This window comes from Notechis scutatus, chromosome 15 (assembly GCF_049901735.1).
Source record: "Notechis scutatus isolate UNSWTSFEM ecotype Mainland chromosome 15, rNotScu1.2, whole genome shotgun sequence".
Classification (NCBI taxonomy): Eukaryota; Metazoa; Chordata; class Lepidosauria; order Squamata; family Elapidae; genus Notechis; species Notechis scutatus.
The window spans coordinates 11,009,608-11,036,725 of record NC_142023.1 but is presented as its reverse complement, the minus strand read 5'-3'; the positions used below and the strand labels follow the sequence as shown (position 1 = coordinate 11,036,725).

General features: G+C 44.0%; 1 protein-coding gene across 1 annotated transcript; it reads right to left on the bottom strand.

Moving 5' to 3' along the window:
- LOC113424798 (syntaxin-binding protein 1) lies at window positions 1–27,118 on the bottom strand. The gene is made up of 19 exons (XM_087944298.1): window positions 26,877–27,118; window positions 20,528–20,577; window positions 19,688–19,769; window positions 18,880–18,956; window positions 18,129–18,207; window positions 17,507–17,610; window positions 14,988–15,136; window positions 13,078–13,162; window positions 11,754–11,884; window positions 10,871–10,978; window positions 9,691–9,751; window positions 8,345–8,410; window positions 7,601–7,681; window positions 6,700–6,838; window positions 6,115–6,224; window positions 5,233–5,334; window positions 3,602–3,690; window positions 2,596–2,750; window positions 1–154 (listed from the first exon to the last, which is right to left on the bottom strand). Exons 1-19 carry the CDS (start codon window positions 26,911–26,913, stop codon window positions 45–47), a joined length of 1,815 nt encoding a protein of 604 aa, XP_087800424.1. The 5' UTR covers window positions 26,914–27,118; the 3' UTR covers window positions 1–44.

The window sequence follows — 27,118 nt, the reverse complement described above, 5'->3', positions numbered from 1 at the left end:
TTCTCAAGATAAATTGCTTTTACTTTTTTAGTTCTCTTTGGCTCTCATTCCATAGTTGGAGCCTGTTCCTCAAAAGAGACCCTAGTAGAATCTCTGAAGTCGGGGTGTCTCAGATCCATGAGAAATTTGGTGGGAGTAAGAATGTGAGTAGAACCTGCGAGAAAATAGAGCGCGGGCTGACTCTTGGTGAAAGAAAGGAAGAAGAGAAAGAGAGAGAAAGAAAAAAGTGCAAGAAAGCAAGAAAGAAAGAGGGAAAGAAAGGGAAGGAAGGAGACAGGAATGAGAGAAGAAAGGAAGGAAGAGATATAGAGGAAAGAAGGAAGGAAGGAGACAGGAAGGAGAAAAAAGGAGAAAAATGCAAGAAAAAAAGAAAAAAGGGAAGGAAAGAAGGAAGGAAAGAGAAGGAAGGAAGGAAAGAGAAGGAAGGAAGGAGACAGAAATGAGAGAAGGAAGAAAGGAAGGGATATAGAGGAAAGAAGGAAGGTGGGATGGAGACAAGAATGAGAAAAGGACGGAAGGAAGAAAAAAGAAAGAAAGAAAGAAAGAAAGAAAGAAAGAAAGAAAGAAAGAAAGAAAGAAAGAAAGAAAGAAAGAAAGAGAAGGAAGGAGAGAAAGAGAAGGAAGGGAGGAAGAAAGAAAGGACAGAAAAGTAACATGCCAAAAAATTTTGTTTACGCCTTTAAAAAAAAACCTTACAACACAGTTCATATCACCAAAAATCTCTGTAATGGAAGCCAGTGATGATACATGAAGCAGAAATGGCAAGAAAAACACAATCACATAATCACACCTAGAGAGAGAGAGAGAGAGAGAGAGATAGCAAAGAAGGCAGGTGAGGGGAAGAGAAGAAATCTCTCACTGGGGTGATGCAATAGAACACCTTACAACCACATCAGCCAGAGTTAACTCTAGAGGAAACATTGACATACCAATATGTTCACTGCCTCAGTATAGGTACGTATATACAGTAGATAGTGAAAGGTTTAAGCTGCTGAATTGTTTAATCTCCCATCCTAATTATATTATATTATTATTATTAAAAAATACAGATTGGGCTATCCAAGTGGCACCATTTTAGGAACCTTTAATTTTAAATTTAAAACTTAAAAAAGGTAAAACTCAAAACTAGGACATTCCAAAAAATAAGAAAAAGGAAGTTGCTTGGGCAATTTTTGCGACTGGAGGAAAAGTCAAAAGAATGTGAGTCTTAAAAACAGGGGAAACCCCTCCCCCCATATCAATATGTTTTGCAGAATGAACAAAGGCCCAATTAAACCCGTCGTGGAAAGAGCAACGATCAACATTAGAAGCGACACTAAACAAAGCCAGAGACGTTATCACACACGCTTTTGAACACACACAAAAAGTGAGATGACACAAGGAAGGAGACAGCATGGAGGAGGAAGTCAAGAAAGGGAGTTTGGGGAAAGCCACCTTCTCAGGACAGAGGAAAAATTTGAGGGAGGGGGGGAAAACACAGAGGGATGGGAAGATAGCAGTTCAAAGGGGAGAGGTGTTCTGCAGAGTGGGGACCAGGTGTGGTTTGGAGGCTGGTATAAGCTCTTATTTCAAGAAGCTGTGCTTGATAAGGTAGCAAGGAGAGGACTTCCCTATAGGTCAGCAAGAGTCAGTCACAATTAAATGGTTGTGGAGATTCTTGTCACCCAGGTCATAGTTGTCCCAAAAGGTGCTTTGTTCAAAAGGCAACTGGACTTTGTTTTCCCCTTGAAGAGGTTTTGCTTCTCATTCAAGAAGCTTCCTTTGTTCTGACTGAATGGTGGGGAATGGAAGGATTCAGTCAGAAGGGAAGAAGCTTCCCAGATGAGAAGCAAAACCTCTTCAGGGAAAAACAAAGAAAGTCCAGTTGCCAATTGGAAAAAGCACCTTTGGGACAACCATGACCTGGGATGACTGAGACTCTCCACAGACATTTGGTTGAAGTGGGTCTTCTTGTCACCACTGATGGATTTGGAACATCTGGTGGGTCAAGAAACAACGGACCTTTATTCAAGAACTTGTAGCATAACATTCATATACCTGGATCTTCTCAGATATTTTGAAAAAGGGCTATAGCATGATTTTTGAAAAATCTTTAGGAGTGTCTATGGAGATTCTCGGTCATCCAGGTCATGGTTGTCACAAAGGTGCTTTTTCCAAAGGCAGCTGGATTTTGTTTTTCCTTGAGGTGGTTTTGCTTCTCATCCACTGAAGCTTCTTCAGTTCTGAGTGGTTAATTGTCCTCACCATTAGGAAATTTCTCCTTCGTTCCAGGTTGCTTCCCTCCTTGATTAGCTTCCATCCATTGGTTCTCGTCCTGCCTTCCAGTGCTTTGGAAAACAGGTTGACCCGCCCTCATCTTTGTGGCAACCCCTCAAATATCCTCCAGGGTTGTAGGAGTGGATTGGGAGAGAATAGGACAGGGCAGAGGAAATTAGCATGTTCCCCAGGGAGAACATGTTCAGGGAGCACTGAGTTTGGGGGCAGGTGGCCTCGAAGTCAAGAGAAAGGTGAGGAGACAGATGGAGATGATGGAAGACAGAGCAGAGCGGAGGAAGCAAGCATGAGCTGAAGACTCCAAGCTAGACAAGGACTTACCTATCAACACCTCCCACTTTCCACTGGCTTGCGTCACCTCGTAGGCGCAGCGCATCTCGCTCAGAGCGACCCCACCCAGGATGAAAACAATGAGGCGAGGACCACTTCGGTATTCCCCGGGAGCCTTGTTCTTGTGCCAGTGTCCATAGCGGGCACTGAAGACCAGGAGTAAGGATAAAAAGGGGAAAAAAATAAGGATATGATCTGGAAGAGCCTCAGTGGTGCAATAATTAAATGCAACATTGCAAGATAAAGATAGATAGATAGATAGATAGATAGATAGATAGATAGATAGATAGATAGATAGATGATAGATAGATAGATAGATGATAGAGAGATAGATGATTGATAGATAGATAGATTAGATGGATGATGGATATCCAACATGGGGAGATACAATGTCCCATTAACCTGAGGTAAGATGGGTGGCCAATAAATGTTACAAATAAATACATTAAAAATGTCCACCAATATTCTGCTCCCCAACTGATGAACTTACACATCTCCAATTCATACTTCGCTTCACTTAGATCTAATTAATTAAATCTAGGCTTCACTTAAACCTAATTATGCTTCCTTCAACCTGATACAGGTAGTCCCTGACTTACAACAGTTCATTTACTGACCATTCAAAGTTACAACAGCACTGAGAAAAAGCCAATCACGACCGTTTTCCCCGGTTACAACCTTTGCAGCAATCCCCATGACCGCGTGATCAAAATCCAACCGCCACTGGCTCATACTTACGAGGGTTGCAGTGTCCCAGAGAGGTCCCGCAATCCCATTTTGCGACCTTCTGACAATGGGGAAGCCAGATTCACTTAATGACTGGATTGCTAACTTATCAATTGTAGTGATGTCCTTAGCAGCCGAGCCCCCCCAAAATGTCATAAAATGGGGAAAAACTCATTTAACAAATGTCTCAATGAACAGCATAAATTTTTGATTTCAATCGGGGTCGTAAGACGAGGGATACCTGCAATTTAACAGAACACTCCATTCTTACCTGACAGCACCTGTACTGCTGAAGGAAGCAGCTGAGCGAGTGGAGATGTACGGGTAATGTTTGGTATCCAGTTTATCCTCCAAAGCATCCTTGAAAGAAAGATAAAAAAATAATTAGCACATCTGGAGCTTCTGCAAGTGATCAACAGTGTGTATTAGGCATAAAGCAAAGACATTTGTGCTTTCAAGAGCTATCCCTCTTTCAAAGGTATAAGTCCCCCCCCTTGCACATCCATGCTAGTCATTTCTGGCTCTAGGGCAGGGGTGGGCAAACATTTTGGCTCGGGGCCGCATTGACTTTTAAAATTTGACACACGGGCCGGGTCAGCACAAGATTTTTTGGGAATCGCCCCACCCACCCTTCCCCCCCCCTCCTCCTTCCCCTCCCCTCGGAGGCCCCCTGAGTCAGGAGTTGCTACTGCCGGCGCGGCTCCCCGCGGCTCCAGTCCCGCATTGCCTCGGGAAGGGAAAGGCAAAAAGGAAGAGCCGCGGCGGTGCTTTGCAACGGCAGCGGCAGCGGCGGCACTGGAGGCTCAGGCTCAGCGGCTCCTGGTTTTGCCTTTTTCTTCCCAAGGCAACACGGGACTGGAGCCACACGGAGCTGCGCCGGCGGTAGCAACTCCTGACAGCCCCAGCCGGACACCTGAGTGGAGCCTGGGCGGAACTGCCTGTTGCTGCTGCCGGAGCACCGCCGGTCGCCTCCTCCAAGCAGCCCGCCTGCCCGCCGGGCTTCCCCTCCGCCGCGCGGCTCTGGGCCAGGCGTGAGCGCCCGCGAGGAAAAAGGAAGCCGCAAGTGGCTGGGAAGTTGCTCAGGTGCTGGGAGCAGGCTTTTAAAGTGCCGCCCGAGCAGGACCGCCGAGCCGGGAAATGGGGCACCAAGGCAGGGCAAGGCTCCACCAGCAGCGGCCTAGCTTTAGGTGGCTCCAAGCAGCTCGCTCTAAGCAGCCCGCCCTGCCCGCCGGGCGGAACCCTTCCCGCTCCTCGGCGGGAAGACGCTCCAGCCTGCAAGCTTTGCCTTTGCAAAGTTTAAGCCTGGAAGCCCCGGAAAAAAGGGGGATCGGCGGGACTCACCTTCGGAGAGGTCGCACTCGAAGGTGATTTCGAACTCCCAGCCGAGGCCTTTGCAAAGTTCTTCTTTTCTTTCCTACCCCGAGAGCGCTCCGCACTGTTTTGCAGCTTTGGGGGCCACGCGGCGCAGGGCAATACGCCACGCCCAGTGATTTTTTTTCAGGGGCGGGCCAGATTGGACAGACCAACGGGCCGGATGTGGCCCGCGGGCCATAGTTTGCCCACCCCTGCTCTAGGGGGTGGTGCTCATCTCCATTACAAAGCCAAAGAAGAGCCAGCACTGTTCGAAGATGTCTCCGTGGTCGTGTGGCCGGCAGGACTAAATGCCTTCAAAGGTGCACGGAACGCTGTTCCCTTCCCACCAAAGGGGGCCCTATTTTTCTACTTCCATTTTTTACGTGCTTTTGAACTGCTAGGTTGGCAGAAGCTACTGGGACAAGTAATGGGAGTTCACTCCATTAGGCAGCACTAGGGATTTGAACCGCCGAACTGCCAACCTTTCTGATCGACAAGTTCAGCATCTTAGCCATGAGCCACAGCATCCCTGTATCCCTCTTTACATACCTCCATAATGTCTTTGACTACTGGAGTCCATCGGGAGAGTTGGTAAGTCTGTTCACTGATACGTTCCTTCCGTTCCGGCTTGCTTCTACGACGTAAGGTGGACTGGACACAATAGAGAGAAAATGGAGTCAGAGGATAATGATTGGGTTAATTCACAATGCAAGAGTAAATTGGAGCCTTCTAGGCTTTGGGGACTAAGGCTTTTGTGCAAGATTGTTTTTTGCTTTTGAAGACGTTTCACCCAAGAAGCTTCTTCAGCTCTGACAGGACAGTGGAGAATGGAAGGATTTATATTCCTTGCAGACAGCTGGTTATTTGCATCCTTTTACGGGGTCCTTGAAGCACTTGGACGTTTATCTGTGTCCTCAGGGTCACCCGAGTAGTGCAGATGGTTCCTGTAGTCTGCATTTTTTCCTCTGGAAATCCATCCCTACTCCCACAACATTCCAAGGCTGTTCATCCCAAATTGTATAGCTAAAAGTCTCAGTCATCCAGGCCATAGTTGTCCCAAAGGTGCTTTTCCAGTTGCCTCCTGAAAAAGCACCTTTGGGACAACCGTGACCTGAATCGTGGTTGAATCCTTCAACTGCTCCCAAGGCAACAGGCTGGAATAAGAGTCCTAGCAAGTCTTGTGCTTGACCTCTGTGGTCAAACGCAAGAGAAATCCTGGGAATCTTAGAAGAAAGTACCAAGCAACAAAATGGCTATCCCAATCTTGAATCTGCTGCCCCAAGCAAGGTAGGCCTTGTTCTACCACCTGTTCTGCTTCCTCATCTTCATTCCACAGTTGGGACCAAGCTATCCAAGCACTACATGGGTCAGCCCCTTCCAGCAAAACAGATCTGGTCTCCAGAGCATCTGAAAGAACCTAGCCGGACTTACATCTGTGACGATGGGTACCCCAAGATGTGCCATATTGGTGATGATCTCACTGTCCTCAGGAGGGATCTGAGCATGCTGGATCAATTTATTCAGGTTTTCCTCGGTGATCCCTGGGGGAGGATGGAGAAAGACCATATGTGCATGTTCTAGGAGATGGAGTCAGCACGCATGTACACCGACAAACAGCAGTTTCTGAGACTTCTCAGGAAACAACAACGGAATGAAAAACTGCTGGTGACCTTCTATCACTGCACCATAGAGAGTACTTTAGTTGGCCCTTGTTCCTCAGCTGTTCCCTTCATCTGACAACTCTGTGCATGTGGACACTGGGAATAGGCTCTAGCTATTCTTCTGCCTCACTGATCTCCGACTCCGAAGGCAGCTGATAACTGTCAGATGGCCCTGGCCCCATCTCTGCGTCCGATGCAGAGCCCTCGTCAGAGCCTTCCCAGGACTCCAGGACTGGCCCAGGTTCCTCCCCAACCTCCTCACTGTCTGAATCTGCTGCCAGCTCCACTGGCTGCTGTCGGGCCACAACATCAGGTCTCCCCAAAGGCTCCCAGCCTAAATAAGAGTGTCTCCTACCATTCTTGAGAAAGATGTAGAGTAAGATGATCCGGATCTTGTCATAGGTGCTGACGTTGGCATCAAGCAGGATTGGGACAATTGCACGCATGGGATCTTTGATCTTCTCCCCTTCTGCATCAGTGCCCATTGCCAGATCCTGGCAAGACAGAACATCTCCCTGCAATTCACTATCTCAGGACCATTGGAAAGCTCTCCTGCCCAGTTGAGGTTGAGTTGAACTGGGAACTAAAGAGTTCAGCTTCCAGGAGAGCTTTTTTATTTTTATTTTGAAAACAGTCCAGGGATGTAAGTGGGCCATTGAAACCAGTCAACTGGTCAAGGTAAGTCTGCTGGAATCCACTCCTTTGTTAAAGGAAGTTGAGAAACACTGTGGACAGCAAGAAAGCCAGCTGTTTCTTTAACTTCTTGAGAGGTGTCAACTCGTAAAACATTCCTATGTCTGTTTTTGAGTTGCCATAAACAAGGGGGGGGATCTGAAGGAGCAGTACCTCAGTTTAAAACCAGAAGTACATTCCATGCTTATCTTACAAAGATTGTAGCTAGGCTACCGGATCTTCTGCCTGGGAAAATCCTTCATTGGAGAACATGATTGATAACACCCAGCCCTTGAATGTGCTTCATTGGAGAATCTGATTTATGAAACACCCAGGGGGGAGGGGGAAATAGGGTCACAGGTGACTATAAATATGTAACCCTAATAAATCTTTTGGATTCTTTTGAAGCTTGGCTCGAGGTTCATGATTTAATGAGGGCAATTGCCGGAACCTTAAAACAAAAGGTCTATCAAATTCTGGGAATGCTTCTTCAAACATCCTTTGGTCAGGATAATTTGTAAGCTCTCCCTTTTTGAGGCACACACAAACATGCAGCTCAATGCTTCTGGCATGAGCAGACTTACCTGCTCAACTCTGCAGAGTTTGTCCACGGTGCCTTGGTAGTGCTTCATGCAGTCTTCAGCCAGGTGGAGATGAGTGGAATACTAGCCAACACAAGAAAGAAAGAAAGAAAGAAAGAAAGAAAGAAAGAAAGAAAGAAAGAAAGAAAGAAAGAAAGAAAGAAAGAAAGAAAGAAAGAAAGAAAGAAAGAAAGAAAGAAAGAAAGAAAGAAAGAAAGAAAGAAAGAAGAAAGAAAGAGAATTCAACAATTCAGACATGCTCTTTTCTACCAATAGAGGAGAATACGTGTAGCTCAGGGTTGAAAGGAGGGTTCCTTGGTGCTCGCTGAGCTTGGTTGTTTTCTTGCAGACGTTTCATGACCCAGCTAGGTAACATGATCAGTGTTAGTCATCACTAGCACTGATGGTATTACCTATTTTTGGGTAATGAAACATCTGCAAGAAAACAACCAAGCTCAGCGAGCACCAAGGAGCCTTCATGCTCTTTTCTAGCACACTCTCTTTCATTCCCCCCTCCCCAGCCCTTCCCAAATACTGGGACACAACTCTGTTGAGTATATTTAATTGTCACTCAAGTTTCTTTGTCATTTTTGTCCATGTTTCAATAGCCAATGAGCACAGCCACAACTCCCACAACTCTTAATCAGGATTCTTCAGTATATAATTCAGTATCGCCTAGAAAGTCATAGGCACTCTAATTTCGCAGGCTGCATTGTTTAAATTTAAGCCGGTAGCAAAGGAACATACCTTGCTGAGTTCTTTCTGATATTGGGGCATCTTTTTCAGCATCTGGGAAAGGTCCCTTAGGGTGGTCTGAAAGGTAGAAAGAGAGGTTGATCCTCAGCAAAGCTCTTGAATTCTAAATTGTGGAACTCACCAGTATCAAATGCTAAAACCTAACAGATTAACAGAGCTGGAAGGGACCTTGTAGGTCATCTAGTCCAACCCCCCACCTAAGCAGGAGACCCTACACCATTTTTGACAGATGGCAATCCAGTCTCTTGTTGAACCCTTCCAGGAATGAAGCTCCCACAACTTCTGAAGGCAACTTCTGTTAGTTGGTTGCTCTCACTGTCAGAAAATGTCTCCTTATTTCCAGGTTGAATCTCTCCTTGTTCAATTTCCATCCATTATTCCTTGTCTGGCCTTCAGATGCCTTGGAAAATAGCGTGACCCCCCTCTTCTTCTCTGTGGCAGCCCCTCAAATATTGGAACGCTGCTACCCTGTCTCCCCTGGTCCTTCTCTTCACTAGACTAGCCAGGCCCAGTTCCTGCAACCTTGGATCAGATCCAAATTCTGCCTGTTGGAAGGAGTGAGCTGGCAGTTCTCAGAATCCAGGAGAGGGAAGTAAGGTAACACCCCAGGTACTTGTTTAATTCCCTCCAGCTCACTTCCATAATTCCTTTAATTCCCACTTAACAACTGAACAGCTTAGCAATAGAAATTTTGGGTCAATTACAGCCATAAGCCGAGAACTACCTGTGTAGTACAATGCTCTTGTCAGTTACCCCAATTATATCATGAGTCTCCAGCCAAACTTCCAAAACTTCAAAAGGATTTATTGGGAGTTAACCTGTCTGGCACTGCCTGGGTGTAGCCAACTCTGAGATACATCATTCATTGTCACCCTGGACCCTGATTTCCCCCCACCCCCTGGGTGTATCATAATTCATGTTCTCCAATGGGACACGTCCATAGCCCAGAGTCATCAATCAGGCTCTCCAGTTGGATATTTGTGTGGCAGAAACTTCTGTCACCTAGTTACTATCTAGGTGAAAAACTATGTATGGAATGCCCTTTTGGTTTGCAAGCTGCCGCGCTGCTCATTCAAACCCCTTTCCTCCCTCCCTTTCTGTTGGCAACTCTACAAAGACCATAGAAATGTTTTATGAGTTGACAGCTCTCTCAAGAAAGATACAGATGAAATTACAGCCAATAAGCTCAGTTTCAGGATATTCCATTCCATTCTCTTTTCTTTTCATTTTTTCCCTTCAAAGATCTCCATTGCTGCTCCAAAAAATATGTATTTTTAAGCTTTGCTTTCTGTTTTTTAGTCCAGATTTATTGGAAGCCTTCTAATTTCTGATCTTACCTTGTCACCAGTATTCATCCTTTTGCTAGAAGAAAAATCCTTCAGGGATCGGGTGACTTCTCTGGAAAAGAATGACAAATACAAGCAAAATAAGTTGCATGCATGGTTCCAATCAAAGCAAGCCACTGGCTGAAATGATGCAACGTGCATGGGTCCTTCAATTAGCTAAATGAAGACATCTCTTTGATTTTGGATTGCTTGCATTGAAACAATGCTTGAAAGAGGGTTGCAGCTATGGTAGAGATGAGCAACTGGTACAATGGGCACTGGTTTTATTATGAGCCAGCCATGTGCTGCAGCTGCCAAAAAAGCCAACACAGTCCTTGGGTGCATAAACAGAGGGATAGAATCAAGACTGCGTGAAGTGTTAGTACCACCTTATAATGCCTTGGAAAGGCCACACTTGGAATACTGCATCCAGTTTTGATCACCACAGTGTAAAAAAGATGTTGAGACTCTCTAGAAAGAGTGCAAAGAAGAGCAACAAAGACGATTAGGGGGCTGGAGGCTAAACCATATCAAGAATGGTTGCTGGAACTGGGTATGTCTAGTCTGAAGAAAAGAAGGACTAGGGGGTGAGATGATAGCAGTCTTCCAATATTTGAGGGGCTGCCACAAAGAAGAGGGAGTCAAAGTATTATCCTAATACCCCTAATTCTTCTTTTCTTTAGACTAGCCAGACCCCAAACCTGCAGCCGTTCTTCATATGTTTTACTCTGTCAGGCCTTTGATCAACTTAGCTGCCCTTCTCTGAACTTGTTCCAAAGTCTCAACATCTATTTTATAGTACGGTGGCCAAAATCGGTTGCAGTATTCCAGGTGTGGCCTTACTAGGGTTTTATAAAGTGGCAGTAATAATCTTAGCTGATTTCAAAAGACTTAAGACAGTTAATCCCAGTTAGCAACTGAATGAGAGCCTCCAGGAAATTCCAATCCTGGATGTCAAGACTGAGAAGCCAAAATAAATCTCAGAAGAAAGCAGTGGTAAAACTATCTCCACACTGTGATTAAGAAAAGGGCATTCATGTCTCCATGAAACTTGAAGCCCAGTCAAGGAGGCCTTTATCTCGACCTGCTTGTTCTCTCATCTCCAATGTTTCTGAGGAAAGGTCACCAGAAATAATGTGGGCAGCATGGAGCCCTCCATGCGCCATAGTGCAGAAGAAGAAGAAATGCTTACTGGGACACCTCGGCGATATGTTTGTGGCGCAAAGTAACCCAGAGGTCATCATCTTCATCCAGTAGGACTTCTTTGACCCGGGCCTCCCCGATTCCACTTGTGTCATACCTGAGAATTTCAAAAGAGAATGTTCTGACCTAGGCTCCCCCCAAAAGCACTAAGCAGACTCTTTGTCCCAGCAAAACCCCTTTTATTGAACGAAGGTGAATTTCTTGCATTCACATTCAGCCAAAGGCCTGGCAAACAGTCTTCCAAGGGTGTAATTAGGAGCACAAACCTTGTCTAGCTTGGAGAGCTGCCAAGGAAATATTTTCAAACACAGTGCTGACAAAGAAGGACTCAGCACAGAGTCTCTGAGATGCACAGACAGATCTTCACACGGCTGCAACGAACGAATTGTTTCCTTCAAAAGCCCCCTCCCCGTTTGCTCCTCCTCTTTTAATCCTATTCACTGCCCACCTGTGGCCTTATTCCCACATCGACCCTTATTTCGTAATTGTTCTTTTGGCAGCTCTGCGCCTGCGCAGGCTGGAACCGGCTCCAGTTGCTCCCCCACCTCACTGCTGTCTGACTCAGAAGGCAGCTGATGACTGCCAGCCTGCCCTGGGCCCATCTCTGCCTCTGACACAGAGCTTTTGTCCCAGCCTTCCCATCTTCCTCCCCAACCTCCTCACTATCCGACTGGGCTGCCAGCTCTGCTAGCCACCGGCGGGCCACAACAAAGAACACGAATAAACAAATCAGTGACTTCATACAATAAATCTATATATTTCTGGGTTTTGGAGGGACCACGATGGACATGCAGTTTTCAGTCATGGAGACTTTATATACGGTTTCTCTTATACCTCACAGACAGTACAGAAATAAAACAGGAGAACCTTACTTGTAGACATCATTTTCAATGGGTAGCAAATCGTAGCTCATGGCTTGGAATGTGAGCTCATGCAACACTGGAGAGCTGGGGTCAAAGCCACGGTCTAGAATGATGAGCTGGGAACGAGCTTTGTCTGGACCCTGGATAGAAGGAAGCAAACCAAGAGGCCATCAGAACTATCCAACCTGCTTTCCACCAAGTGGAAGACGATTTCTCTGAAAGCAAACTCCGATGACAAAATGTTGATGTTCTTCTGAGAGACATACTTTCAATCAGAATAAAACTGGAAGGGACTTTGGAGATCTTCTAGTCCAACCCCCTGCTCAAGCAGGAGACCCTATACAATTTCATACAGGTCCAGTCTCTCCTTAAAAACTTCCAGTGATGAAGCAGCCACAACTTCTGAAGTTAAGCCATTTCACTGGTTAATTGTCCTTACTGTTAGGAAGTTTCTCTTGAATGCCAGGTTGCTTCTCTCCTTGATGAGTTTCTATCCATTGTTTCTTGTCCTGCCTTCAGGGGCTCTGAAGAATAGCTTGACTCCCTCCTCTTTGGGGCAGCCCCTCAAATACTGGAATACTGCTATCATGTTACCTTGATCCTTTTTTTTCTCTAGACAGGCCATACCTGGTTCCTGCATCTTTTTTGTCTCCAGGCTCTTAACCATCTTAATTCCTCTTCTTAGCACTTTTTCCAAAGTCTCAACATCTGTTTTTGTAATGTGGTGACCAAAACTGGATGCAGTATTCCAGGTGTGGCCTTACTAAGGCTTTATAAAGCACTATAGTCTAAAAGTAATACAAAAGAATGCTAACCAATATTCCCCAATTCTGCTAAGTCACACAGTACAAAGTGAATTTGGGCCCCTTACAGAATTATCTGCAAGGCATGGAAAAAACTGTGGGATAGGAAGTCAAAGGGTCTAAGGATAGGAAGGTGTTAGTTGGAGCTACATCTAACAAGAGTTCATACAACTTGTCTGGGGTGGAAATTGGGATTGTGTTGAGAGGAATAAAACGGCTGAGTAGCTTTGGGCTCCTTGTGGAGAGGAAGAGGCAGAAGAGAGATTCTCCCTAAAAACTTTGTAATATTTATTGAGTAGTTATGCAATGTGTGCTTCTAAATTCCTGACTATAAGCGAACAATGATAAAAATGTATAAACAACAATATATAAAATATCAATAAGCAACGATAAACTCTTCATCTCACCAAGTGGTTTCTGGTTCCTTTTGCCCACTGTATCCAGTTTGGTGAATTGACCCATCTAGCTCTGCTCAAATCCGCAGTCCAGATACATCAATTCAGTCTCTTTAACTACAAGGATTCACTCACCTCTCCCATGGTTGGGTCATCTGCTTTGTATGCATCCAATTTGTCCTGGATCAGCTGAGCCAGCATAGCATTGTCCTTGTAATCCCTGCCAAAAGAGGACAATTGCTCTTTCAAAAGCCAGGGCTGGTTTCATTTCACGGGCCCCATTGAGGATGTGCTGGGCTCACATTTGTCCTCTGTTTTCACTGCCATGCAACAAAGAGTTCCTTCCGTTCTCTCATGGGCTAACTTTAATAATTTTTTAGAACAGCTTTGAGGGACTCTTTCCTGATGACTTGACCTGAGGGCCAAGTTGGGGAAAGAAGACTGGGCTCTAATCTAGTTTGGACCAAAAAGTTGACCAGTAATTTTGAAGATCAATCAAATGGCTCCCTCACCTGAACCCCTCCTAAATGAAACCACTGAACACATAAATCTCCTACCTTTGTTAGAATGTCAGCATTCCAAGTAATGCACCCATAGAAAGCAGGACTCTGAGGCAGGTAGATTCCTCAAAGAACAATTTTATTGGGTACATCGCATTGGCACGACTGGTGAAAACCAACTCTGAAAAGTTCCCACGGTTTTCACCCAGTTAAAAATGAAAGTTTCCCCTTTCCCCCCAAGTCATCTGTCACATTGTCCAATAGAGGTGCTGGCCGGTTGCTTGGTTACTCTACTCCTTCTCTTTCCAGCCACCTGTTGAAATGTCCTTGGTTCCCACAGGAAGACTTTCTGTTTTGGCTACAAAACCCCAGCTATCTATTTTCCTTCCCCTTCCCATCCAGTGGCAACCTTGAAGCCGTATAGATGGCCTCAGCCAGGTTCGCTTCAGGGTTGACCTAGAGTTTAATACAGAAAACTTCACAATCCAGGCATCTTTCATTCTAAAGCTAAGCACCCAATTCCACTGACTCTCAAGATTTTAATTTAAAACCAAAGCAGTAGAGGCCATATAGTTTGGAAGCCTCCAGGATCTGGAAGTTATCTTCACCCATTTCCTGTTCATCAAGAAACAGACATCTGTCAAGAGCTGGATGAAGCTTCTGGTTTCATGCAGGTCACCTCAGGAGGCCAGTTGTAGAAGCTCAGTAACGGGAAACCCTTGCAATCACTTGAGTTCTCCTGTCAACCCTTTTCAAGGAGATGTCAAAAGATTTGTACAATTGTCTCCTGAGAATTCAAAAAAGGGACTATGATTCAATTTGAAAAGAGTTGATAGGAGATTGATTCCAAGGATTTCCCATTCCTGAACTTCTGCAACTGGACTCCAGAGGTGACCTGCTTAAAAGCTAGAAGCTTCTGTCCATCTAGCTCTTGACAGATGTCTATTTTTTTTTCTTTGCATAAAGTTTTTTTCTTTTATATCATATAAAGTTCCATTTTTAGTTAAACAGTGTGTTGTCTGGGTACAAATAGTTTTAGGAAATAATCATCAAAGTGTTTATAACAATGTTCATTACATTGACATTCATTCTATCATAATGATCATCATACTAATACTTGCTTATGCATTTTCATTGATCCTTTTCTTATATTTCTATGATTCTAACTTCTGTTTTTATCAACTAACCATTGATAAAATAAGTCCCAAGTCAAAAAGTATTCAGTTTTTTCCTTTTTCCTTAATTGTGAGTGTTAATCTATCCATTTCTGCACATTCTAATTTTTTTAAATCACATTTTCATCTGCAGGGATCTCTTCACTTTTCCATTGTTGTGCAAATACAATTTTGGCTGCAGTCAATACATGTAAAATCAAATATGCATTCCCCTTGTTATACTTATCCAGTACAGATGCCTATTTCTTGACGAATGGGAAAGGGATGAAGAGGCTTTCTATGTATGTGGCATCTACTGCATTGGTTTTAAAATTAAAAAATTTGAGAGGTTCATAGTGAAGAGAGTCCTCCAGAAACTCCATGTACTCACCCCCTGTATCGCACAGCCGGGTATTCCTTCAGCGTGGCGCAAAGGGTTGCGATCTGTTCGGCCAAGCGTTCCAGAATTGGATTCTTCATTTGAGCCTTGTGAGGGCTGTAAAAGCTCTGGAAGGAGTCCCCTGAATCCAGGGAGTAAACCTTTAGTAGGCATCACAAGGGTGTGGGGGGGAAAAGAAAGAAAAGGAGCTGAAACGCTCAAGTGGAAGTGGCTCAAACGCAATACTTTCCCGTGTTTGGCTTACCCACCTAGGAAGGATGAAGGAAACCAGCTATCTAAAATGCAGGAGGAAGTCCGTCTGATGTCTAATTCCAATCATCACCTTAAGGTGCTACATGCATGTCGGAATATATCATACACACCCTGGTTTATAGTGCAGAGTAATTGTCCCTACGTGTACATTTTGTGTTGTGCAAATTTTAAAAACCCGGTAAAAATAGAAGGAAAGAAAATTGCATGATGAATGGCTGAGCAACCAAGTTTATGCCTTGCTTATCGAAGAGAAGGATCAGAGGGGACAGGATTGCTGTCTTCCAGTACTTGAGGGTCTCTCACAAACAAGAGGGGATTCACCTATTCTGCAAAGCAACCGAAGGCAGGACAAGAAATAAGGGTGGAAGCTTGTTAAAGAGAGATCCAACCTAGAACTAAGAAGAAATTTCCTGACAGTGAGAACGATTAATCAGTGGAACGGATTAATGGAACACTGATTGAGCACCCCATTCTGACCCAGCTCCCCAAACATGACAAACCCTCTGAAGTTAACTCAAAGATTCCTTTATTACAAGTGCTAGCAGCACTGGCAAAAAGTTTCTCTCTCAACACAGGCTAACAAGTCCATCTGTCCAGGAGATGAGCAGTTGTCTGCCACAGCTATTCATCTCCAGGCCCCCTGCCTTTTATCCCAAGAGCTAGAGTGGGGCTTCTCTACCAGTGGCGGCTCTTCCGTCCCAAGGACCGGCCCATGGATTTCCACTGCTCTCCTCTCCTCTGCCTTCCATCCATCTCCCATCCGCACATCAGGCACTGGACCCAGCTGTTCCTCCTCTTCCTCATCAGCCACCTCCAGTCCTGGGGGCTGTTGACTCTCCATCTAAGGGATGGCCCAGGTCCTGCCTCTGTCTCTCTGCCAGCTCCATTCCCTCTTCCCCCTCAGAGCTCTCAGGTTGCCTTGATGCTGACCCTGACTCCCACACCTCCTCCTCCTCTGATTCGGCTGCTGGAGGGGCCAGTGGCTGACAGACCACAACACACCCACAACTGAGCACCCAGAGTTGTGGGTGTTCCATTCCTGGAGATTTTCAAAAGTAGACTGCACAATCATTTAACAAAGATCTCTGAGGTCCCTTCCAGCCCTGGGATCCTACCCCAGGTCTGAATATATGTGAAAATGTCCAATATGGTTTTTAAAAATATATCTCCCTCATTTAATCCCCATAACAACGTGCTGTATTTCAAGCACTGTGCTTTTAGAGAGGAAAAAAGTCAATCTGCCATATATTTACAATGCCGCTTAACCATCTGCCATCTGTTTTTTTCTCCTTTGCTCTTCACTTCCCCCACTTTTGCCCTTACAAGAGAGGAGATGGAAAAGGAGGCACGCTTTGCACAACTGAACAACAGCTTGGAAGAGATCAAGCAACAACCAACAGTCAAAGAAAAAACAAGTGTGTGGAAGCAAATAGGGGGTGAACAGAGGGTGTGTGTGTGTGTGTGTGTGTGTGCATGGATAGAAGGACGCAACACTCATCACAAAAGCTCAGCAGTCAAAGCCAATGAGCATCAGAGGACAGTATAGAAAAGAAGGACAGACAATCTTGGTGCCTTGGAGGGAACCATTGCATAAATCCTGCTTTTTTCCGTGGCAAACACAAACTCCTCAAGAAAAACCAGCATCCAAAAGATTATCCGAATCCAGACTGTTTATTTTTCCTCTCCATAAAATAATTTAGCTCCGTTCTGCTGCATTTGGAGATGCCTGCTGATCCTTTCCATTAATTACCCAGTGATCGGAGAACCTTAAAAAGGGAGCATGAGATGATATAACTGTGAATTATACTAAAGCAGCTTGAGTGATCCTATGGTGATCCTTTTGCAAATTGATGCAAAATTTATCTGGCTAACTGGTGCAGGGAATATTTGCTGGTGCACAGGTAGAAGGACTGCTCTTCTCCCAGTGTTTGGGATGATGGCTTTTGCAGTAAAAATGAAACCCCAAATAGAATAACAGAGCTGGAAGGGACACTGGAAGTCTTCTAGTCCAACCCACTGCTCAAGCAGGAGACCCTATACTATTCCAGACAAATAGGTCTCCAATCTCTTCTTTAAAACCTCCAGGGATGGAGCACCCACAACATCTGAAGGCACCTGAAGAACACCAGGTCATTTTGTCCAAAACTTTGGAGCATCTTACAAAGCTTCCACCGAGACCAAAGAAACAAAACAAACTGATAAAAATGTAGTTACATCCAAATAGTCTTTCTTCACTTCTAGCTCAATCAACAGTTTACCTGGGACTCATAGGGCAGGAAAGCTATGTTGATCTCTGTCAGAGTCTTGATGACTTTTGCTGCCCGGGATTTGACCAGTTCATTGAATAAGGAATCTGGACAAGCTGAGGACAGAAAGAGACAGGGACCACAAAGCTTAGGCAACACAAACAAATCCATTAATTTGCCCTAAAGTGGATAACTGCAGATTATCCCACCCATTGCAACGATAGCAAGAAGAATGGTTCTAGTAGAGATTAGGATCCAAGGATTTGGCGACTGTCTTTGAAAGTCAGCTAGATCAATCCACAGTTCAGTTCAGGAACTTCCAATGCAAGACACCAGGCTGCTCAACGGCTGCTTTCACACAATCTGGGATTTTGCACAAGGTACTGGCTTGGATTAGTCTTACTTTGGAATTCATTTACTGACTTAGCGTGTTATGCAAATCCACAAGTGACTTGTGTGAACCTAGAAACAGAGCTATTTAGGTGAATGTGGCCAGGATCTCATTAAAGCAGCTGCTTCTACTGCAGATGGAACTAGAGTTTGATGTGTGGCCTCAAATCGGATCCTGAAAATGGAGTGGAGCTTCAAAAATATTACAACCCAGAGCGGGAACCCCAGTTTATTCCATACTTACAGTCCGTGAAGAAGACATGCGCAGCTCGATATTTGGCATTTGGGGGTTCCTTGAAGTCAGCAATGAGAGACTCCACCGACTGAGAAAGAAGATTAAATGGATTTAGTTCACTTCTTATCAAGAATATTGGCCTGAATGAATATAATTTTCAATTATTACAAAGGTAAAAATAGGACCTGGAGCAAAAAGTTTTGACAGTACTCCCAGGAATACTATGGAAATAACTGTTAATATTAAGGACTGTTATAACATAACTTCACTTGTTCCCATTGGTTTAGTGTCTTTGTTTGGATAGCATAATGTCCTACCAAAAGAAAAACACTTGAAGATATATAAACATGCAATGAATGATTGCAGGAACTGGTACATCTAGTCTAATGAAGGACTGGGGTGACCTTTGAGGGGCTGTTACAAAGAAGAGGGGGACAGCCTATTTTTCAGAGCACTAGGGACAGGACAAGAAGAAACAGATGGAAACTTATCAATAGGAGAAGCAACCTAGAATTAAGAAGAAATTTCCCAACAGCGAGCACAATTAATCAGTGGAACAGCTTATCTCCAGAGGTTGTGGGTATTCTAACACTGGAGATTTTCAAGAAGAGTTTAGATAACCATTTGTCCAGGATAGTCTAGGGTCTCCTGCTTGAGCAGAGGGTAGGACTAGAAGACCTTCAAGGTACCTTCCAAGTCTGTTATTCTGTTAAGATGCTATGCCCAACCTGGACAGCTATCCTATTAACACAACACCCACCTTGTCGGATGGAGTGATGAGATACACAGCCTCCAGGCTAGGCAACGGCTCTCGGCGCTTATTAATATCTTCTACAACTGGATTCAGCCACACCCAACAAGGAGAAGCAGAGAAAGAAACAGAGCAGAAGGAAATCAGAACAAAGGTTGGGCGTTTCAATACCCTTAACTTTGATTCAAACTGGAGATCAATTCTGTTTGAAAGTTATCTGCCAATCCCCAGCTCGCTTTCCTTTCTTAGCTTCCTGGAGGCAGAAGGAGCTCTACCCTTGAGGATTTCAGAAGAGGCAAAGAGGAGACAAGACACCTGAACAGCGGTTGTGTCAACTTTGGAAGCCATATTAGCACCAGAAGCTGCCACGCTGCTACATTCCTGTGCCTGGGAAATTGGGAGGGGGGATTTTGTAGAGTGGTTGTAGTTAGACATCATAGCATTCTTCTTTACAGTCAAGGTCATGTTATTCCTGCACCTGGAAGAGGAGTGATTGAAGGGAGGTCTCAAGTTGGAAGGGGGGGTGATTGGGCCAGTTGATGGAGTGATGGGTGATGGAGTGATGGATTTTGTGATATTTAATTATTGGAGGAAGACCCAGAACTCTCAGATTCAGGTTTTCCCAGATGTGCCAGTATGACAACTCTAATAAAATGGAACTTTGAGGAAATGCCTGTCTTGGAGTTTTGGTGTTGGTGTTTGTTTTCCTGGAACGCTGACAGGTTCACGCTAAAGAATGTTGCAGGTTGTGCAAAAGAAGGCACAGGTTTTAGTTCTGAATGAGTGAGTGTGAGTACAATCCCAAAGTTTTACTTACTTGTTATCCCTTCCGTCATAATATCTGTCATTTTGCAGCAGGAGGACAGCATACGCATACTCAGCTGATCCACCACCAGCACCTGGAAAAGACACAGAGAAGGGAGATGTCACTCCCAAGAGTATGAATTGGCTTTAGGCATTAAACCAGGGGTCTTCAAACTTGACAGCTTTAAAACTTGTGGACTTCGACTCCCAGGATTCCTCCTCCAGTCATGTTAGCTCAAGAATTCTGGGAGTTGAAGTCCACAAGTCTTAAACTTGCCAAGTTTGAAGACCCTTGCATTAAACCTGCCTGAGAGAAGGCCCTCTGCCCCACTGAAATGGCTCAATCTAATCTACCGCAAGAGCCATGGTGGTGCGGTGGCTAGAATGCAGGATTGCAGGCTAATTCTGCCGACTGCCAGCAATTCGATCGTGACTGGCTCAAGGCTGACTCAGCCTTCCCTCCTTCCAAGGTGGGTAAAACGAGCACCCAGATTGCTGGGGGGGGGGGGGGCAGAGGCTGACTCTGTAAACCACTTAGAGGGCTGTAAAGCACTGTGAAGCAGTTTATAAGTCTAAGTGCTATTACTATCTTCTATGGATGTAGGTTTAAATGGGTGGGGAGTTAGATATACTCAGTAACCCATATAATTAATTAAAATTCAGACCTAGAGACCACATTCACACATTGTGTTAAGCTGAGCAAAGGTTACATCGACTATATCTTCTGTCTATGTAATTGAACATTGTGTAAACTCAGAAAAGAGACTAAATCAGAAACCAGGTCAAATGGCAATGGGATACAGGCATCAAACAGTCTAGGTATGAAAAAGCCATTGATTTGTTTTGAACTCACCTTCCATTCTCCCTTCTTTTTTACTTTCTTTATGACATCAGCCATAATCTCTGCCAAAAAAAATCAAAAGAGGGGAATTAGGAAGAGAATTAATCCATGATGAGTTGGCATCAGCCCTATTGTAGAAGCAAGTTAAACTATAGCATTGGCCGTGGCTAAAATAAGCTTCTTGCATTAATGGCTATTCCCATTACTTGGACTGCAATGACTTCATCACAATTCACAACCCTTGTTGCTGTCTGTGTAGCTCTGATCATAAAACTGGACATTGTTTAAATTTGGTTTCTAAATTCATTGCACTGTTGAAAGTTTAACTTCTCTTTTAGTTGATATGGGAAAACTTTGCACACAGAGCTTTTCAAACAAAAGGAGGAAGAAGATACAACAGGCATTTCCTGTGACCACACATCGCGAACTTTCCGTTTGTTTCTTCACAATTTGGAAAAATGAATACTATAGATTCCAGAAAACAAGGCCTACCACACACGCCACTCTGCCCCAGATTGCCAATTTATTATTCCTTGGTTAAAAATAATATTTGCTCTGCCTCAGATTATGGCATATGTAAGGGAAAGGCTTCTTCACTGTACATTTCAAAAGTAAGTTTCTACATTTAGGCAAGAAAAATCAAATGCACAGGTACAGTATATGTGGCACCTTGCTCAATAGTAGTAACTGTAAGAGGGATCTCGGAGTCCTAGTGGACAACCATTTCAATATGAGCCAGCAGTGCAGCAGCTGCCAAAAAAGCCAATACAGTTCTAGGCTGCATTAACAGAGGGATAGAATCAAGATCGCGTGAAGTGTTGGTACCACTTAATAATGCCTTGGTAAGGCCACACTTTGAATATAGTTTTGGTCACCATCATGTGAAAAAGATGTTGAGACTCTGGAAAGAGTGCAGAGAAGAGCAACAAAGATGACTAGGAGACTGGAGGCTAAAACATAGGATGAATGGTTGCAGGAACTGGGTATGTCTAGTCTGATGATAAGGAGGACTAGGGGGTGACATGATAGCAGCCTTCCAATATCTCAGGGACTGCCACAAAGAAGAGGGAGTCAAGCTATTCTCCAAAGCGCCTGGAGGCAGAACAAGAAGCAATGGGTGGAAACTAAACAAGGAGGGAAGCAACCTAGAACTAAGGAGGAATTTCCTGACAGTGAGAACAATTAGTCAATGGAACAAAACTTGCCTCCAGAACCTGTGGGTGCTCCATCACTGGAAGTATTTAAGAAGAGGTTTAATAACCTTTGATGGTAGGATTTCCTGTTTGAGTGGGGTGTTGGACTAGAAGACCTCCAGAATCCCTTCCAACTCCGTTATTCTGTTATTCTTATGAGCTGAACATTAATCAGGGAGTAAGATAGCTGCCTGCATTCCTGCCTTTTCAGAAATCTAATCTTTTACAGTCATTGAGTAGAGTTCTACTGAATCACCTAATTCTAGAGAAACTCTTTTTTATACATCTTAAGAGCCATTTATTCTCCACTAAAGGGCAAGGACACCAATAGGTTATTTAGAATATAAGCAAATGAATCTTAAATGGCTTGCCTCTGGAAGTTGTGGGTGCTCTGTCTCTAGAGGCTTTTAAGAAGAGACTGTACGGCCATTGCAGAAAAAACAATGGCCACCAACCTGCCTTCCATGGAGGACCTGTATGCTGCACGAGTCAAAAAGAGGGCTGGGAAAATATCTACAGACCCCTCACATCCTGGAGATAAATTGTTTCAACTCCTTCCCTCAAAACGACGCTACAGAGCCCTGCACACCAGAACAACTGGACACAAGGGGAGTTTTTTCCCCAAATGCCATCCCTCTGCTAAACAAATAATTCCCTCAACACTGTCCAACTATTTACTAAGACTGTATCACTATTCTTCTCATCCTTCCTCTTACCTATCTCCTTCTACTTATGACTATAACCTTGTTGCTTGTATCTTTATGGTTTATATTGTTTTACTTTCCTAGTATGATTCGATTGCTTATTTGGCATCCTATGGCTATCACTAAGTGTTGTGTCTTGTGATTCTTGATGAATGCATTCTTTTTAGGTACCCTGAGAGCTTATGCACCGAAGACAATTCCTTGTGTATAAATTCATTCGGGCAAACTCTTTGCTGCGACAAACGAGTGAATTGAAAAAGAAAAGGTGTTCCAGAATCTGTTAGAAACAATCTTTAGCTAATGTCTGAAAAAGGAAGCCGTGTGTCAGCGCTCGAACAGTTACCCCCATTTAAACTCATAAAATATTTCTAAGGTCTTTTTAGAGTTGCCACTGTGTTTACGTCGATGCATCTTATGAAGCCCACTGTCTTTTTAAGCAACTTCCCATCTTCCATTCATGGATAACCTTCTGAGAAAAAGATGTAATGAAAACTGGCAGGCACTGAAACTGGTCAAATGCTTTCTCACAACCATACTAGATTGGATCATCTTTTGATCTAATGCTAGGTTTGCCTTTTGGATTTTTTTAAAAAAATCCCAACTTGACTTGAATCCAAGTCAAAAGTTGATACACCCAAACAAACAAAAATGTCAGCGAGCAGTTCAAGAAAGAGGGGGAAATGGTATAACAGCTTTGAGCACGGACAAACCTAATGATATTACTTCATCTATTATGTAGGATTTGAGAAATAAGCTTCCAGAAAGAGTGAAAGGGAGTATTCAGCTAACTGCTTTGTAAATTCTGCACTAGTGTCAAGTCTAAGTGTGGAACCAACACATCATTTAAGGTTGTTCATATTTCAAGGCCCACAATTATTAGACATCAATGCAAAATTTTACTGATAGAATAGCTGCAGCTCAGGGTTGAACTGTGAGGTCCTTAGTGCTCTCTGAGCTTGTTGGTTTTCCTGCAGTTGTTTCCTTACTGAACTGGGAACATCAACAGTGCTAAAAGGGGACTGGGGACTGGGGAGAGGAGGAGGAGAAGGAAGAATGTGGAGTCCTTGGTGCTCTGAGCTTGTTGGTTTTCTTTTAGATGTTTTCTTACTGAACTAGGGAACATCATCAGTGCTAGAAGGGAATGGGGTTTGCAAAGAGGGAGAGGAGGAATATGGGGTCCTTGGTGCTCTCTGAACTTGTTTATTTTCTTGCAGACATTTCACGACCCAACTAGGTAGCATCATCAGTCGTAGAAGGGAGTGGGGTTTGCTGAGAGGAGGAGGTGGTGGACTGTGGGGTCCTTGGTGCTCTCTGATCTTGTTTTCTAGGTAACAACATCAGTGCCAGTCCTCAGTGCCTAGCTAATCATCAGGACTAGCGTTGATGTTAGTTGGTTGGATAATCAAATGTTTGCAAGGAAACAACCAGCTCAGAAAGCACCAAGGACACCACAGAATTTTATTTCTCCCCTCACTTACAGAAGAGTCTTTTCAATAAAGTGGCGATCAATGCAAACTCCCAAACAATTCCTCATTGTTGTTTTTTATTATTATTTCTACCTCCTCCATACATAACTCCTGCAGCAGAATGTGAGAGGGAGATCTGACTGAGTGACTGGCAATCTGGTGTTCACAAGGCTGCTTGGATTTTCAAAAACACCCAAGAACGATGGAGACGCTGAATTGTGATGCGGTAGGAGGAAAGTGGCTACGAATCCACAAGGATGTTTCCTCTTCCAGCCACCGCCAATCCATCAGGTTCCACCTCCAATCACTGCCAAGTCTCACCACCACATCCCAGTTTGAGCCCAGCCTTCTCTGACTGCAGCACGAAGCACAGGTCACAACATGGAATAGTTTTTGTTGGGGATCTTAGCTGAAACTTATAGTAAAGGGAAGGCATATTTAATTATCCATCTATTAAATGCAGCTAGAATTGTATTTAAGAGATTCCTAATTGTGAAGAGATTCCTAATGATGAGAGTGTAATCAGGAAAATATTAGAATGTGCAGAAATGAATAGATTAACACTAGCAATCAAGGAGAAAGAACAAAACTGAATGTTATATTACATGGGAATTATTGTATCGATGGTTGGAGGAGATAAACTATATTTCACATTAGTGAAATATAGAACGTATGTTCAGATAGAGATGTAAACAATATGACGACTGTCATTATGATTATTAGGCTTATTTCTGTTTAATATTATCACTGTATTCTTATTAGAAGATATGTTAAGAGGGAGAAAGGAATAGGTTTATTATATAGCTGTATGACTGTAACCTTGTTGCTTGTATCCTAACAATTTTTATTGACTGTTTCCTAGTATGTTTTGATTGCTTATTGTACCCTATGACTATCATTAAGTGTTGTACCTTATGATTCTTGACTCTTGACAGGTGTATCTTTTCTTTTATATACACTGAAAGCATTTGCACCAAGACAAATTCCTTGTGTGTCCAATCACACTTGGCCAATAAAGAATTCTATTCTATTCTATTCTATTCTATTCTATTCTATTCTATTCTATTCTATTCTATTCTATTCTATATACAATATAATGATTGTAAGATTAGAAAATCAATATTAACGTAGTGTATATTCTTGTAAATTTAGCACAGAAACGTTTGTAACCAGACAACACACTGTTTAATGGAAGATGGAATGTTTACATAAAATAAAAATTAAAAAAAAAAACAACGCACGAAAGGTGCTTTTGGATGGGAGGCAAATGATCTTCCCTACTGGATTTCTAATCTTCTAGAGAGGGTCAACCACGGCAGATGCACACACACAGACACACACACCACAACCTGCAAGGCAATTATTGCCCGATGCACCCTGGTCAATCCTCTTAGGGGGAAAAAATGGCTTAGCTGTAATTGCCGAAGACAGCTCAAAGGAGTTTTAAGCAAGCCAAACTAGAACGTTCCATTTCAAAGCAGGCATAAGAACACAGGTTGGTACCTCTGGCACAACCTCCCAAGAAGTTGGGTCCAAATGCAAAACACTCAATTTTTTCAGGCACATTGCTAATTATTTTAAGCATGTCAATATTCTGACTTTACAGAGAGGAGAGAATGGACTTTAGTGCACCATCCTTACAATCTGCTTTTAAAATGGTGACCTAAACCCCAGAACTACATGTAAATGGAGCAATAAACAGCATTTATGGACCGTGTGCAAAACGGCCTCCCCTCTTCTTTTAAAAATCAGAGCTACCACATACAGGGAATTTTTTTTTCCACGGGGGATGGCAAAATGAAAGAGATGAGGGAACATTGAGACTCTGCAAACCGTTCAAAGGAATTGCTTTAAGAATCTAGTTTCGCCCCTCAACTAGAAAATTAGAGTTTTCCTCCTCCTAAATGTACTATATATATATTTAAAAGGTTGGAATAGACAGGAGAAAAAGACAAGAGATAATTTTGCATCTTTGCCACCTCTTCATTCCTAAGCCCCCAAATTGTTTTGCAGGGTTGTTGCAAGATTTGACACTTCAATCTATTTACCAGATTCCCCCCACCCACTCTCTTGTTGAACTGGGGGCAGAAAATATGAGAGGAAGTGAAAGATGCAGGGGAAGAAAAACAAAACAGGTGTCATTTTTTTAAAAAACAAACCCACCAGGGCAAAAGATCTTGCACGTTCATTTTGCAAAATATTTTAGCCTCCACCCGTGCCTCTCGTCTCCTAAGCGTAAGAAATCCGGGGATGCACCCAGATGCAGAATTTCTCACCCTTATTATTCCTGCTTGAAGGATAAATCTACATTTTGTATTCTAAATGCACTCAGCCTAAAGCCGTTCTACTCAACTGTTTGCTCATCCCCTCCAGTTTAAAAAACAGGAGAGACAAGGCTGGGGTGGGGGGTGGGGGAAGCAGCAAAATATTAACCCATCTCCTCTGCAGGAATATACATATATACATACACATACACATACACGCACACACACACACACATATATATATACACATATCTATGCACACTCACTCACTCACTCACACACACAGACACACAGCGAGAGAGAGCAGCAGGATTCAGCTTCGCAGGAAAAGCCTGGCTTGGCTCGAATCGAATCCGCTGTCTCTCCCCCTCTTCTCCCCCCTCCTTTTTTTTTGCACCGTCAATGGCTGCTACAAGGCCAGCTCCCTCCCTCCCTCAGCAACATTCGCCCGTTCCTTTTCTCCCACCCCCTCTCCCTCCTACGCTTTCTCCTTCCATCCTTCTCCCCCATCTCCCCGCGTCAAAGCCAGGCAGATTTTCCAGCGCAAACCGTTGCGCAAAGCTTCTTGCACCGGGGGTGGGGAGGGGATGGGAGCCCTTCCCCTTTCCCCGAGCTATAGGGCTCCCCCCTTCTCCATCTTCGAAAAGGGGAGAGGGTCCCACCACGTAGCCCCCCGGTTCCTGCCACCCAAAGACCTGAGGGAAATGAATAAAAACGAAAAGGGCTCGACTTACTTTCTCCCACCACAGCTTTCAAGCCAGCGGGTGCCATGGCGTCTCTTGGTGGCGCCTCTCTATTTTGGGTTGGGGGGCTTGGGAGAGGGAAGACCTCTTTTTTCCCCCCTTTCTTTCTTTCTTTCCTTCCTTCTTTCTTCCTTTCCGCTTCCCCCACCTCCGGCTTGGCTGGACAGGATAACGCGAAGGAGAAGAAGGATCCTTGAGCTCCGCAGCTGGCAGGCTCAGCTGACTGGCTCCCC